Raw genomic sequence first — 12297 nt, forward strand, 5'->3', positions numbered from 1 at the left:
CACTGGTGCTTGACAGTTCCAAGCAGTTGTAGCAGAGTTGTGAAATGGACAGTGCTGCCTGGCCCTGCTCCCAACCTTTCCCCGTTGCCCTTTCATTGTCTTTCCTTTTGTGTCCTGTCTTCTTAGGTTCTGAACTCACAGGGAGGGGCAACTCAGTCAGATTTCTCTGCAGGGCTGAGTCTATATTAGACACCTTGCATGTAAGGGATGAGGAGGACTTCTTTTATATGGGTTCATTTTCCCACACCTGAGTGCCACCACCACCATTTTTGCAAGCAACATCCTTTGAAACATCAGCAGTGTGTTCTTCTCTTCTAGCCTACCCTGACTGACTTCCACAAAGCATTTCAGGTGGTCTTTGTGGACCCTTCTGGACTCATAAACCTCTGTGCGGACATGAGTGCTGCCACGTATAAACAGGTAAGGTGGTGATGGTTGATGTGGCTCCAGTGGAGCAAGCTCTGATTTACCGCCCTCCTAGGTGCAGGGGACTTCCATTTCCTTGATCAGTCTCCTGTATAGATGATTGCCTATAGCAATATGATGAACAGCTCTAGTTTAGAAACTGAACTGACTTGAATCTGCTAATGTAATTCAGTTCAGATATATTTGTAGTTGTATAATAAAAATTGGTCATTGAGCCACCTTGCCTAAAAGGAACAGTTGGAGTCAGTCCAGTAATAGTGTGAGGTACAGAGAAGGGCTGCTGAAATGATCAAATGGGGTTGAAAGCACCTTTCCTAGGAGGAAATCCTAAAACATTTGGATTTTAAAAATTTTATAGGTTTTTATTATAAAAAAGATTTTGGGGGCACTCATAATGGAAACGTATAAAATTTAGGAAGAATGTACTAAAGGTAGGAGCTGTCCAGCCCAGATCAGTTTACCTCATGCAGTAGTGGGCACCTCCTTGTTGGAGGTTTGCAAGCAAAGGCTGGACAGCCACCTGTCAGAGATGCTGCCACTGAGCAGGGGGTTGGACCTGATGACCTCTAAGGTGCCTTCTGTCTCTACCAGTCTGTGGGTAGGGTTTTGAACCTGGTTCCCATGTCCAATTGTGGTGCTGTTCACCTCTGTACTTTGGCTTATGGAAACGGAACAAGGAGGGGGAGGTGGCATTGTACTTCCCGCAGGATTTATAAGTACCTAGATAGCGGGGTGATCAGACCCTAAACAGACAGTTGGGTTCTTCCATAGATCCAGTTTGAAGCCAAGCACTCAATGGAGCTTCTGGATGACAAAACAGTGGATGGATTCCAGTTGCTGCTGATGACCCCGAAGCCTCTGCTCCGAGCCTTTGACCATGTGTTCCAGTAAGTTTTCCAACACTGAAAGTGCCCCCGCACGCATTTGATTCTTGCACAGAGGGGAGGAGTAGAGCATATTAGAAATGGGATCTGCTAGTACCCCTTTGTTTCCAATTGCAAGTCAATTCCTCTGTTCCTACTTGTATACTGACCTTCCTCTGCCCTTGAGACCATCTGTGTTCTCATAAGAACAACCCTACTGGATCAGGCCATAGGCCCATCTAGTCCAGCTTCCTGTATCTTACAGCAGTCCACCAAATGCCCCAGGGAGCACACCAGATAACAAGAGACCTGCATCCTGGTTCCCTCCCTTGCACCTGGCATTCTGACATAGCCCATTTCTAAAACAGTGTCCATTTCTCAGGGTGCTCTTACGATTTGGGAGGGGGGGAAGCGGCAAAATAAAGGGTTTTCCTGCTAATGACATGCTGTATGTGGAGCATTCTCCACAAGGAAGCCCCTCTGGCACCTCCACTGCTGGTCATTCTGGGGCAAGGTAAGCAGGCCTCTTCAAAGTTGATTGGTTTGCATCATTTTGAGTTCAAAACATGCAGAGCCTGGCAAAGAGGCTTCTTCAGTGACCTTGTTTCTCCCCTCAGCCTCAGGCATGTCTCTAAGCTACAGGCAGCCTGCAAGAAGATGCAGCTTCTGAATGAACTTGTGGACTGTGGTGGGAATTATGTGGCTGCATCTCTGCCATTCCTCATCGGCTTGCTGGAGCGAGGACTGGCCAAGAGGATCCTGCTGGTGGCACATGCACTCCCCCAGATCCCTCCGGTAAAAGCTCTGAGGATTTATGCCATCCTTGTTTACAGCTTTCAGTTAATTACTGGTGTCAGTGTTGATTGAAATAACCTTTTGAAAGCTCTAAGGGACCTGGACATTGGCATGTCTGAAGGGTATCTGTTCCCTTCTGCCTGTCCTCTCTGCTCTGAGTCTTAGGGTAATTGGAAGAGACTCTGTGGTAGATGCCTCTGTTAGCTGAAATTGAGGATCTTCTCCATGGTGGTATCCTCCTCCTAGTGGTCGCTCCCTTCAAGGTTATAGGAAAGGAGTGAAGACCTTCCTTTGTCTCTCTCTTTTCCCCACAAATGCATTTGTGGTTTGTGCTGGCAGCTACTGCAGGCCCAGATATTAAAATTCAGTTGGGGTTGTTGCTCATGTGTTCTCTTCCTTACTCTTTGGCTGATTTTTCATTTGTTGAGTGTCTAATATTGCACTGTTCGTTGGTTGAAAAGTGGGTTGAAAACATAAGCAAACCCTTGCTCCTAACTCAAGGCTGTTCTTTGGGGGAAGTGCTGTTTTAGTTGTAATACCATTCAAGATCCTTTTTTGGAGAGGTGATGCAGTGAACAAAACTGTTATTCCTGACTCCTGTTGTTCAACTCACCTGCTATTTGGAGCATTGTCACAAAGATTGGCTGGGCAGAACTACTGTGGTTGCAAAAAAATATGGACCACTGTAGAAATCCAGGTGCTTCAGAGATGTGAGGCAGCTGAGAAGGCGGAAGACATTTGATTTCTCTGTCCTAGGAATGTAAAGCTGTGAATGTCTAATTCTGGTTCTCATCCCAGAGTGGTATAGATTTGGGCAGATGAAAGACATTCCCATCTTCATGAAGCCCACAACTAGCTGCTGCAAGATGTGATAATGGTTCCAGGCACAAATGGCTCTGAAGAGGGATGGGGTAAACTCTGTCAGTGGCTGTTGGCCATGATGCCAACAGGGGCTGTGTGCTCCCTTTGGGTTCAGAGGCAGTCACCCTCTTAGGACTTCACAGCTGACTGCTGGCCTTGAAAACGGGTCTTGAGACAAGAGTCTTGCTTAGATTAAAGTGTGCACGTGTGAGAACCATTCCCTGAGAAGTGTCCCAGCCTGCAGGCAACTTGGGGTGGCATCCTTGGCAGGAAGACAAGTGGATGAGCCCTTTGCCTGTCTGCCTGCCATCCTCTCCAGTCTGCTGGACGTGCCAGTCCTCTTCTGACTTGTTCGGAGCAGTTTGGAAGAGGATCACAGCAGTGGCAGCCAAGGAGGAAGAAAAAAAAGCAAGCAGCCACAGCTCCAAATGTTCTCAGCTTCTCCCCATGTACTGGGCGCTTATAGAGCACCAAGTAGGCAGGGACAGGCAATTTGGAGCCCACCCTCTATTCCCTGGACTTGCAAAAACCACACCTCTGCAATGATCCTCGGTGGGGGTGGGCTGCTTCCCAGCATCTCCTGCTGCCATTCACTGTGAATAGAAGGCTTGGCTTGTGTAAGTGAAGAGGGTGGGGCGCACCTACCTGCCTGCCATGGGGGGGATGCACATGTGCACACCCAGAGGCAGCAGTGAGTGGGCCATTTTGATGGTGCTGGAGCACATGCTGCCCCTGCATAAGAAGAATAAAAATGGTGCTGTAGCTGTTGGACAAGCCTAGCCAAATGTTACATTCATCTTCTGAGGCCCTTCTCTGAGTCGCCAGTGCCTTCACCTTCCAAAGTTAGGCAGGCAGTAACCGAGGAAGGTACTTCTGAGAAGACGCCCTATGTCTGGAATACCCTTTCCAAGGAGAACTACCCAGTGCTGAGTTTGATATTCTTCTGCACCAGACAAAAGGCCTTTTTATGTGCCCAGATCTTCCAATGTGTCAGGTTGTTTTAACTTGTTGTGTTAAATTGTTGTAGCTTCTTATTGCTTTGTTTTATTTATTACTGTAATAGTATTTTGAGTCTTCCACTTTTGTGTGTCAGTCTGTTCGTGTTCAGAGAGCTGCATAAGTTTTGATTAAAAAAAAATTAAAATAAATTTAACGTAGGAAAGACTGTTGTTGTCTGTGGGCATCTGTAATTGTTTTCCAGGATGGTTCCGCTAATTTTGCTCCTTCCATCTTTCTTTTTCCCCAGTGGCCAATAAACAGCGATCCCCTGAAGCACAAGGATATTGGGTCCTTATCATTTGGGCTTTTGTTGAGTTCTGATTTTGCTAGCAGTGTCTTGGAAAGGGGACCTGAAGCAGATAGACCTGAGGTGAGACCTTAGAGGTGCCCTGACGCTTTCTACTGAGCATACATGAGGTTTGCTACCAACTCTGAACTTCCTTCTTATTTGCAGAGTCCACTGAAGGTGGGCACTTTCATTGATTTTTGTGAATCTTCCACAGAGCACAGTCAGTGGAGAACTTCTGTTTTCTTGGCTGGATGCTGTATGCCTATAAAATATCAGATTTTGCTGACCTATTCAATGCCCCTTTCTGCTTCCTTGCTGAAATTGGAAATGCTTAATTTTCAAAGTGAAACCTCAAAGATCTTGTCATACTTTTGTTTTTGCATCCCTTAGAAATGGGATTAGAATCAGCTGTGATGATAGCATTCTCATTCTCAGTGTTGTTTTTTTTTTAATTCTGCTTTTATTCAGATTTAATGGTTTCAAAAGCAAAGGTTTATGACATTCAGATTATTATCCCTTTTGGAAGAGGGAACATCTTGCACAAGAGTTACATTTTAGAGTTGGCACGTAAAGCTAAAAACTTATATAGTCAAAATTGCCTGTTTATCATGTGCAAGGTATGTACCAGTTACATTTTATTTTTTCCCCCATGTAGACCACTTTGAACCTTTTTGTTGAAATTAGTATATATTTCTTTGTAATTTGTTCATTTAGAATACTTTTATCCTTCCTTTTAACTCGTGTCTGCAGATACAATGAAATCTTTTTCTCCCCCTCGTGTGGCAGGGTGTGTCTGTGGCCGCAGTGAGGGGAGAGGGACACAGTCCAAGCTTTTAAAGTGACACCAGCAAGCAGAGATCTCTGTATGCACTGGGGAAGGATGTGTCTGCCCCAGAGAATCTTCAGTTCCGCTTTCTTGGTGTCTGTCCCTGCAGGCAGTGGAGTTCTTGCAGTTCTGGGGGGAGCGATCGGAGCTGAGGCGTTTTCAAGATGGCGGTATCTGTGAGGCTGTTTTGTGGGATGCATCATACATGAGCCAGAAGCGCCTCATTCCACAGCAGATCATTTGTCACCTCTTGAAATTGTGAGTAGCAGGTGGTTGGGGATCAAATTGAAGGGAATGTGGAGGCAGGGCAGGCAGTGGTCCTGCTTCCTACTGGATGAAGTTGAGGACAAGGTGGTGCCATTTCAGTCACTGCATCCAGGTGATGGAAGGCACAGCCTTGATAGCAGTGACCCAGGGAGAACATCCCTGCCATGGTCATCACCAGTTGTTGAGTTGACTTGCCTTCTCTGGAGGCAAACTAAAGTGCTGGCTGTTGTTCAGTGACAGAGAGATGGAGCAGACCGTTATAAAAACCTGAGCTCTGTGTGTGTGTGGGGGGGACGGGACAGGGTCAGGGGGAAGAGATGCATCTTTCTTGGCTTGGGGAAGTTTAGAACTTGACAATTTGGCCACCTAAGCTCCAACAAAAGGAAAGTACTTTTTAACATGGCAGAGCAGTTGTTGAGGTCATGCTCTTCCAGAAGACCAGGTGATGGTTTTGAAAAATAATTATTTATTGACTTTTATTTAGCAGAGTTGTATTCTGCTTTTCCACTATTTCAGTCTTCAAGATGGCTTTAAAGTGTTCAGATATAGTTCTTTTAAGTTTAATCAGAGACGGTTTTCTGTGTGAAGCTCTTGGAGCCTAAAAGGAAGTAAGAGCTGCCTTGTTCCACACAGGACCTGCCAGTGACCAAGTATTCTCTGGCATTTCTCCCCAGCGGGGCAAGAGCACCCCTGACCAGTTTGAAAGTGTGTTAGAAAAAACATGAAGGCACATGATAATGTCAAGAGTTCTTCCCATGGAAGCAGGCTCAGTGACACTGGGATCCTCCCAGGAGAGATTTGATGAAACTGCCCTCCTCCCTTCAGTGGCAGTTTTTTCAGTCTTTATAGTGAGGTAGAGAGCAAGACTTCCTGGAAGACTCGCTCTAAACCCCCCCCCCCCCATCCATCAGAAAGTGGAGCTGATGTCTGGGGCAGGAGATCAAATTTGAATTAAACAAAGAGGTGAAGAAGTCTGTTCTCTGGGCCTTGATAATTAAATGAAACCTCAGTTTTTCTGAAGCAGTCTCTTTCTGGGCACCAGATGTTGAGGACAAGAACCCAAATGGCTAACAGCTTCATGCCCTGAGTGTGAGCTTCCTAGGAGCATCTGGCTGGCTGCTGTTGGCAGAATAAATGCTGGACTGGCATTGTGCCTGGTGTCATGCTTTTGATGATGCCTTAAAAGGGTCAAAAACTGTTAAAAGAGGTGGTGGTGTTTATTCTAAGAAAAGAATATGTTTCTAGTTTATCAGTTCCTCTTGCTCTTTCTTTCTGTGTCCCTGCAGACACATGGACATTCCAGAATCTTCCATCTGTTACACAGGCACTCTCCTGGAGTCCGTGATCAAACTGGGCCGTGAGGTAAGAAATTCCCACCCACTTCCTTCCCTTCTTTAAATTCCTGGGGATGTGGATATTTCATTATGTTTGAGAGGAAGAAAGAAGTGTGCTGTGCCCAGAGGTATGAATGACACGTGTCCCTCACAGCATGGGAAAGGACTTCTGAGCCACCAGGTCTTGTCTTTACCTGTGCCAGTGTCCATGCGAGGTGTCTGTGTTTTTTGAACGCTTCCAAGGAAGGCACAGATTGCTTTGTTGTTTGACAACTGGAAAATGCTCCTTAATATTTCATGTGTCTCTATCTTCTACAGTTGAATTCCGCTGTTTCTTTTCCTACATCCTGGGGGAAACACCCTTGTCTCCCCACTCTTATTCTAATTTAGGCTAGATCTGGCAGTTGATTTTGCCTTTCCAACCCATCATCATCATCCTGGAAGGCAAGGCCCTCAGACTGTGCGAGACCTTACCGTGTATGCGCTTCCGCCTCCCTCTTGGATCTCCAGGGACCTAGCCAGGCATAGTAGAAACATCGCACCCCCCCCCCCCCAAGCATTGCTAAGATTCACCTCAGCCTCTGGAGCAGCCATTTTCAACCTTTTTCAGCTCGTGGCAAACTGACAAGGCACAAAAGTTGTCAAGGCACACTACTACTTTATTATGTACTTTATTAGTTTAATTTATTAATTTAATTAATTAATTAAATTAATTAATATAACTAAGGGCACAAGCCTAACCAGGTCTCCTCAGAAGTAAGTCCTATTTTGTTCAATGGGCTTACTCTCAGGAAAGTGTGGTTAGGATTGCAGCCTTAGATCATTACATGACAATGAAAGAAATTCCCAAGAAGCTTGGAGGGGGAGGTGTATGTGGTTTCTGTTCAAACTGTTATCAGTTGATATGCTCTGATATGCCAGGAGGTGTTGGCAAAAAAAGATGAGACTGAGCATACTGGAGGGACAGTGAGGAGATGCGTCTGAAACAAGTGCAGGATTCACTGGGGTGGGGCAGAGGGAGAGAGAGAGAATGGGAGGCAAGTGACTCTGGACTTTGGAAGGTTGGGAAAAGGGAGGGATGGGGAAGGGCAGTAAGAGGGGTTTACTGCAATTATGATGGGGGGATGTGTGTGCAGGAGGTGGGGTGAGAAGAAAAGCATCACTTGCCTGATCATTTATTCAAGAAAGAGTGTGACCACGCCTCTGTACGTCTACTCAGAAGTAAGCCCCTTTATAGTCAATGGGGCTTACTCCTAGGTAAATGTAGATTGGATTGTGGCCCAGCGCCTTTCCTTCCAAAGCCTTGCCACGGGAGGCAATGCAGGCAGGATCACTTTGGGGCATTGCTGGCAAAGGGTCTCCTGGATCCTTTCCAGGCAGCTGCTTCTGGCTGCTACCTGCTTCCACCTTCAGTCTCACTCCCTTCTCGCTCTCGCCGCTCCCTCCATGTTCCGCCCGCTCTTCCAGGCTTCTCAAGCTGCCTGGCTGGCTACCCAATCAGCACGCAGAGCAGGCACCAGCAACAGCAGGAGCATCCAAGCCCCTGCCCCTTTTTCTCCTGCTGCTGCGCGAGGCTGCAAGCCGCTGCTTCTCCTGTGCGCGCAGCAGCAGCTGCTGCTGCTGCCTGACTCCTTGGCCCTGCGGCACACCTGAGGCAGCCTCATGGCACACCAGTATGCCGTGGCACAGCGGTTGAAAACCGCTGCTCTAGAGCAAGGTTTTTTTACTATTACAGACCCCCAGTGGATTGCCCGATATGTCCCCATACCCCCTTTGCCAGAATGTCAAAATCATCATCACTACCATAAAGTACCTGTATGACTTAAAAAGATATCAATATACAAATCTGTGTATGAAAAATCTTTGTATAAGGTTGGACCTGTAGTTAAAAATTGGTTGATTATTTTTTAAGTTATTGAGAGATTCAGTACAGTACCCCTATCATTTGATTCCTGTGCCCCGGTTAAGAATTCCTGCTCTAGAGTTTCTGGAGGGCAGTGATGGTAACACTCCAAAACTGTTCAGAATGAGACTACCCTCAACTTTTGCTGTAAGCATTGCTTCCAGTTTCCTGGGTGATCCTGCTTGACACTTGTCCCTGCTGAATTCGCCATGGGGTTTGTTTGTTTTCCACTCCTAGACCTTTTCAACTTTCTTTGGAGAACTTTCAGGGTTGAACAGTAAGACTGATGCAGGAGCAGAAGGCAAATTCCATCGTGTCAATTTTCAATACAGTTCGTTTTTCTCCTCATACCTTCCTGCCATTTATTCAGGTTATCCAAGTAGCTCCAGAGAGAGCCAGGGTGTTATAGTGGTTTGGGAGGTGGACAGACCTGGAAGATCCAGGTTCAAATCCTCCCTCAGCCATGAAGCTTCCTGCGTGAACTTGGGCCAGTCACTTTCTCTCAGCCTCACCTACCTCACAGGGTTGTTGTGAGGACAAAACAAGGGGAGCAGCTGTATACACTGCCCTGAGCTCTTTGGAGGAACTGTGGTATAAAAATGTGAATAAATAAATAAAATAAATAGCTCCAAAATTCTTGCAATATGTTAAACAAAAAAAAACCACAAATGGAAGTGACAACTATTTTAAGCAAATGGTATCTGAAGTGACTGCAGTACTTCAGAAGAGATCTCTCCAGAGGCACTAAGACTTCACACATCTCACTCTCCTGCAAGGACAATGGATATTTGTGTCAGTCTTGAAAGTCTGGGATTTGCCTCCATTTACTTAATATTACTGAGTTGGCCTAGAGGTGGCAGCCTTAATCTGTATAATTTTTCACAGTATGTGTTCCAAACTGTTCTGAGCTGTTCTGAGCTGAGGGTTGAGTGGCAATAGAGCTGTGGCAGTCTGCCTTTCACCTAAAACCCTGTCATGCAGTGATGTAGCTAAGGGGGTACAGGGGGTAGCAGTTGCACCAGGCATTAAGCTTTAGGGGGGCAACAAGCTGAGCTTGATGCGAGTGACCAAAATTGTGAAAATCTTGGTATGTATGAATAATATCATGTTATATATCATTGGAAAGGTAGTTTAATGCAGAATGCAGTGAAACAAACTGCACTGGAATATCTGTATTCTATCAAACGTTCTGGCCAATTAAGCAGAAAATGAAAACACAATTGCCTTATGGAACAAAAAGTGGAATTCTTTAACTCAAAACTGACTTATGAGACTGTTCTGAGAGCCAGTGAGATGTTATTATGATACAGCATGAAACCAATAAGGTGTAAATATGAATCAGCTCTCATTTCCATGTATCATAATACAGTTACCCCTGCTAACAGGGTAAAAGGCACTTTTTCAAGTGGTGCCCCTCTTATATTTAGCAAGGGGAAAATAACCTTTCCTCTTCACCCCAGCACAGTGTCTCAAACCTATCAGGGGCACACTTTTTACTTAATTTGATTTTGTCTGGGTGGGGCTACAAATCTTTAATGCCAGGTAGCAGATAGATGCCTTAGCTATGTCATTGACTGGGGGGAGGCAGCAGAGCAATTAGGTGGCAAGCTGGTGGGGGAGGAGGTGGGTTCCTTCTCATTTTTTAAAAAGCCCGGGTGTGACGTCACTTCTGATTGTGACATCACTTCCGGGGCAACATTTTGAGCTTGGCACGGGCTGCATGATCATTAGCTTCGCCACTGCTGTCATGTCTTGATCTTTCCATCTGTGTCATCCCTTTCTGTGTGCATTATACATTGTCTGACTCCATCCATTTCTGGGCACTGTCTATGAAAACAGTTGCCTTTTCCTCCGTTCTCTTCCAGCTATCTAGTTCTCCCTGCCCCCTTCCCCATGTTCTATAGCTTACACATATTTAAATAAACTAAATAAAAAATTAATTGTATTAGGCTTTTATCCTACCCTTCCTTCCAGTGCTCCGGGCTGCATACCCACCTTCCCCCATCTTTGTACTTACGACAACAACCCTGTGAGGTAGTTTAGGCTGAGAGCTAATAACAGACCCAGGATGACTCAAGAAGCTCCATGGCAAAGTGGGAAGTTGAACCTGGGTCTCCCTATTCCTATTCCTCCCTATTCAGAGTATACCTACTCTGATACACAGGCCGCTATGCTTCACTGGCTCTCATCAACTCTTGAGAAGCGTGCAAAGAAATGTGGATTTTCTTGCTGGAGAGTTTTGAATATTCTACTCAGGTCAGGAGACATCTGGGCCTTACTTGCAACAATGTGCTTTCTGACTTCATTTTCCCCTCCATTTTTTTACCCCATCATGCAATAGCCTTTATTGAGAAGCCTGGGAATTTGCCTTCTTCCTTTGTTAAAATCCTTCTGGGGAAGGTTGTTCATATTATCTGTGGTTCTGAATTTGGGGCTCAGAAAATCTGGGTGATCTGGAGGTCATCTGCATTATAGAAAACGGCCTTGAACCTCCCTGAAGGAGTGCCATTTGTTCTGTTGAGGCCTGAGCCTGGCTTCCCTTTCACTACCGCACCAATACGACAGGTTCTACTCATTTATTGAATAAAGTGTAATTGGATGGCAACAATTAGTCTTCCTGGAAAGCATGTGCTTGGACAAACAGCACCTGACAAGTGGCATAATGGGATAGGTGCAGTGTGAAAATCCGTTATATACTTGAGAGATGCCTGTGATTAGTCTGGCACATTTAGAACCTGTTGCTTATCAGGAAGGTGGTTGGAGGCACAGCTGGTTCTGTGGGCTCCCGTCCTGATATGCAGACTATTCGGAATTCCCACTTTTCCTAATGGTTAGCAGGTTATTGATTGTGTTCAACAAGTGTGTTTGCAAGATTTTCCATTCTGTCAGCTCCAAAAAGCCTTTCTACAATTGAGGTTTCAAACTTTGCTTTCAGTTTCCTGCAATGGATAATGCCTGCGTTCTGGCTGATCAGTACTTTTGTACTTGTCCCCAGGGGGAATGGGAAAGATCTGTCTCAAGCATTTTACACTGTTTTTTGTAGCTTAGGTAAACGAAAGGAAAGTTTCCAGTCTTTGGTGCAGCCAGGTGGGATGGCAGCTAATTGAGACTATTGTAGGAGGGGAGGAGTGAAGTGATGCTTGGTCCCAGCCAGGCTGATGGAGGTGGCCTCCGTTTCACCTCTCATTCTGCTGTAGCCAGGTGGGATCATGGCTGTGTTTCATTTTAACCTGTGCTTTTGATTTTAAAATATTTTATTGCAATATTGTGTGTGTGTGTGTGTGTGTGTGTGTGTGCTAAACATATCCCACACTGTTCTGGGTGTCATATTCATGGAAGAGAATGGGGTATATAGAACTTGAAATAAACAAAAATAAACCCTTTAGTGGTCTTTCTCACTTTCATGATATCTTCCATGATATCCTTTTTTGAAACAGCGACCATCTTCAGAGGCTGATGCCGGCTTTGTGTGCCGTTAAATCTTATCCACCTGTTTTTCTCACCCTTCTGCAGCCAGCAGGTACTGGTGAGGAGGCTATGGTGGGTGTGGTCCGTTCGTATGACGACCTCAGCCGCAAGCTGTGGAACCTGGAGGGGCTGCCGCTGGCAGTGACAGCTGTTCAGGGAACCCACCCAGCGCTTCGATACACAGATGTGAGTCTGGGCCCAAGGGAGTGGAGGAGGAGGAGAGAGCACATTGGCTGTCCTCGGAGAAGAGTCTTTCTGGGCCTCTT

General features: G+C 45.9%; 1 protein-coding gene across 2 annotated transcripts in view; it reads left to right on the plus strand.

Annotated features, from left to right (window-relative positions):
* NOL6 (nucleolar protein 6) overlaps positions 1 to 12297 on the plus strand; it is a 57425-nt gene that overhangs the window by 11608 nt on the left and 33520 nt on the right. For both annotated transcript variants that reach the window (XM_066614758.1, XM_066614757.1), the window contains exons 10-16: positions 319 to 420; positions 1198 to 1313; positions 1907 to 2084; positions 4192 to 4314; positions 5169 to 5317; positions 6613 to 6688; positions 12077 to 12217. In XM_066614758.1, the coding sequence (XP_066470855.1) occupies positions 319 to 420; positions 1198 to 1313; positions 1907 to 2084; positions 4192 to 4314; positions 5169 to 5317; positions 6613 to 6688; positions 12077 to 12217 (885 nt within the window). The remainder of the gene's footprint in view (positions 1 to 318; positions 421 to 1197; positions 1314 to 1906; positions 2085 to 4191; positions 4315 to 5168; positions 5318 to 6612; positions 6689 to 12076; positions 12218 to 12297) is intronic.

This window comes from Tiliqua scincoides, chromosome 2, assembly GCF_035046505.1.
Source record: "Tiliqua scincoides isolate rTilSci1 chromosome 2, rTilSci1.hap2, whole genome shotgun sequence".
In the NCBI taxonomy this organism is placed as follows: Eukaryota; Metazoa; Chordata; class Lepidosauria; order Squamata; family Scincidae; genus Tiliqua; species Tiliqua scincoides.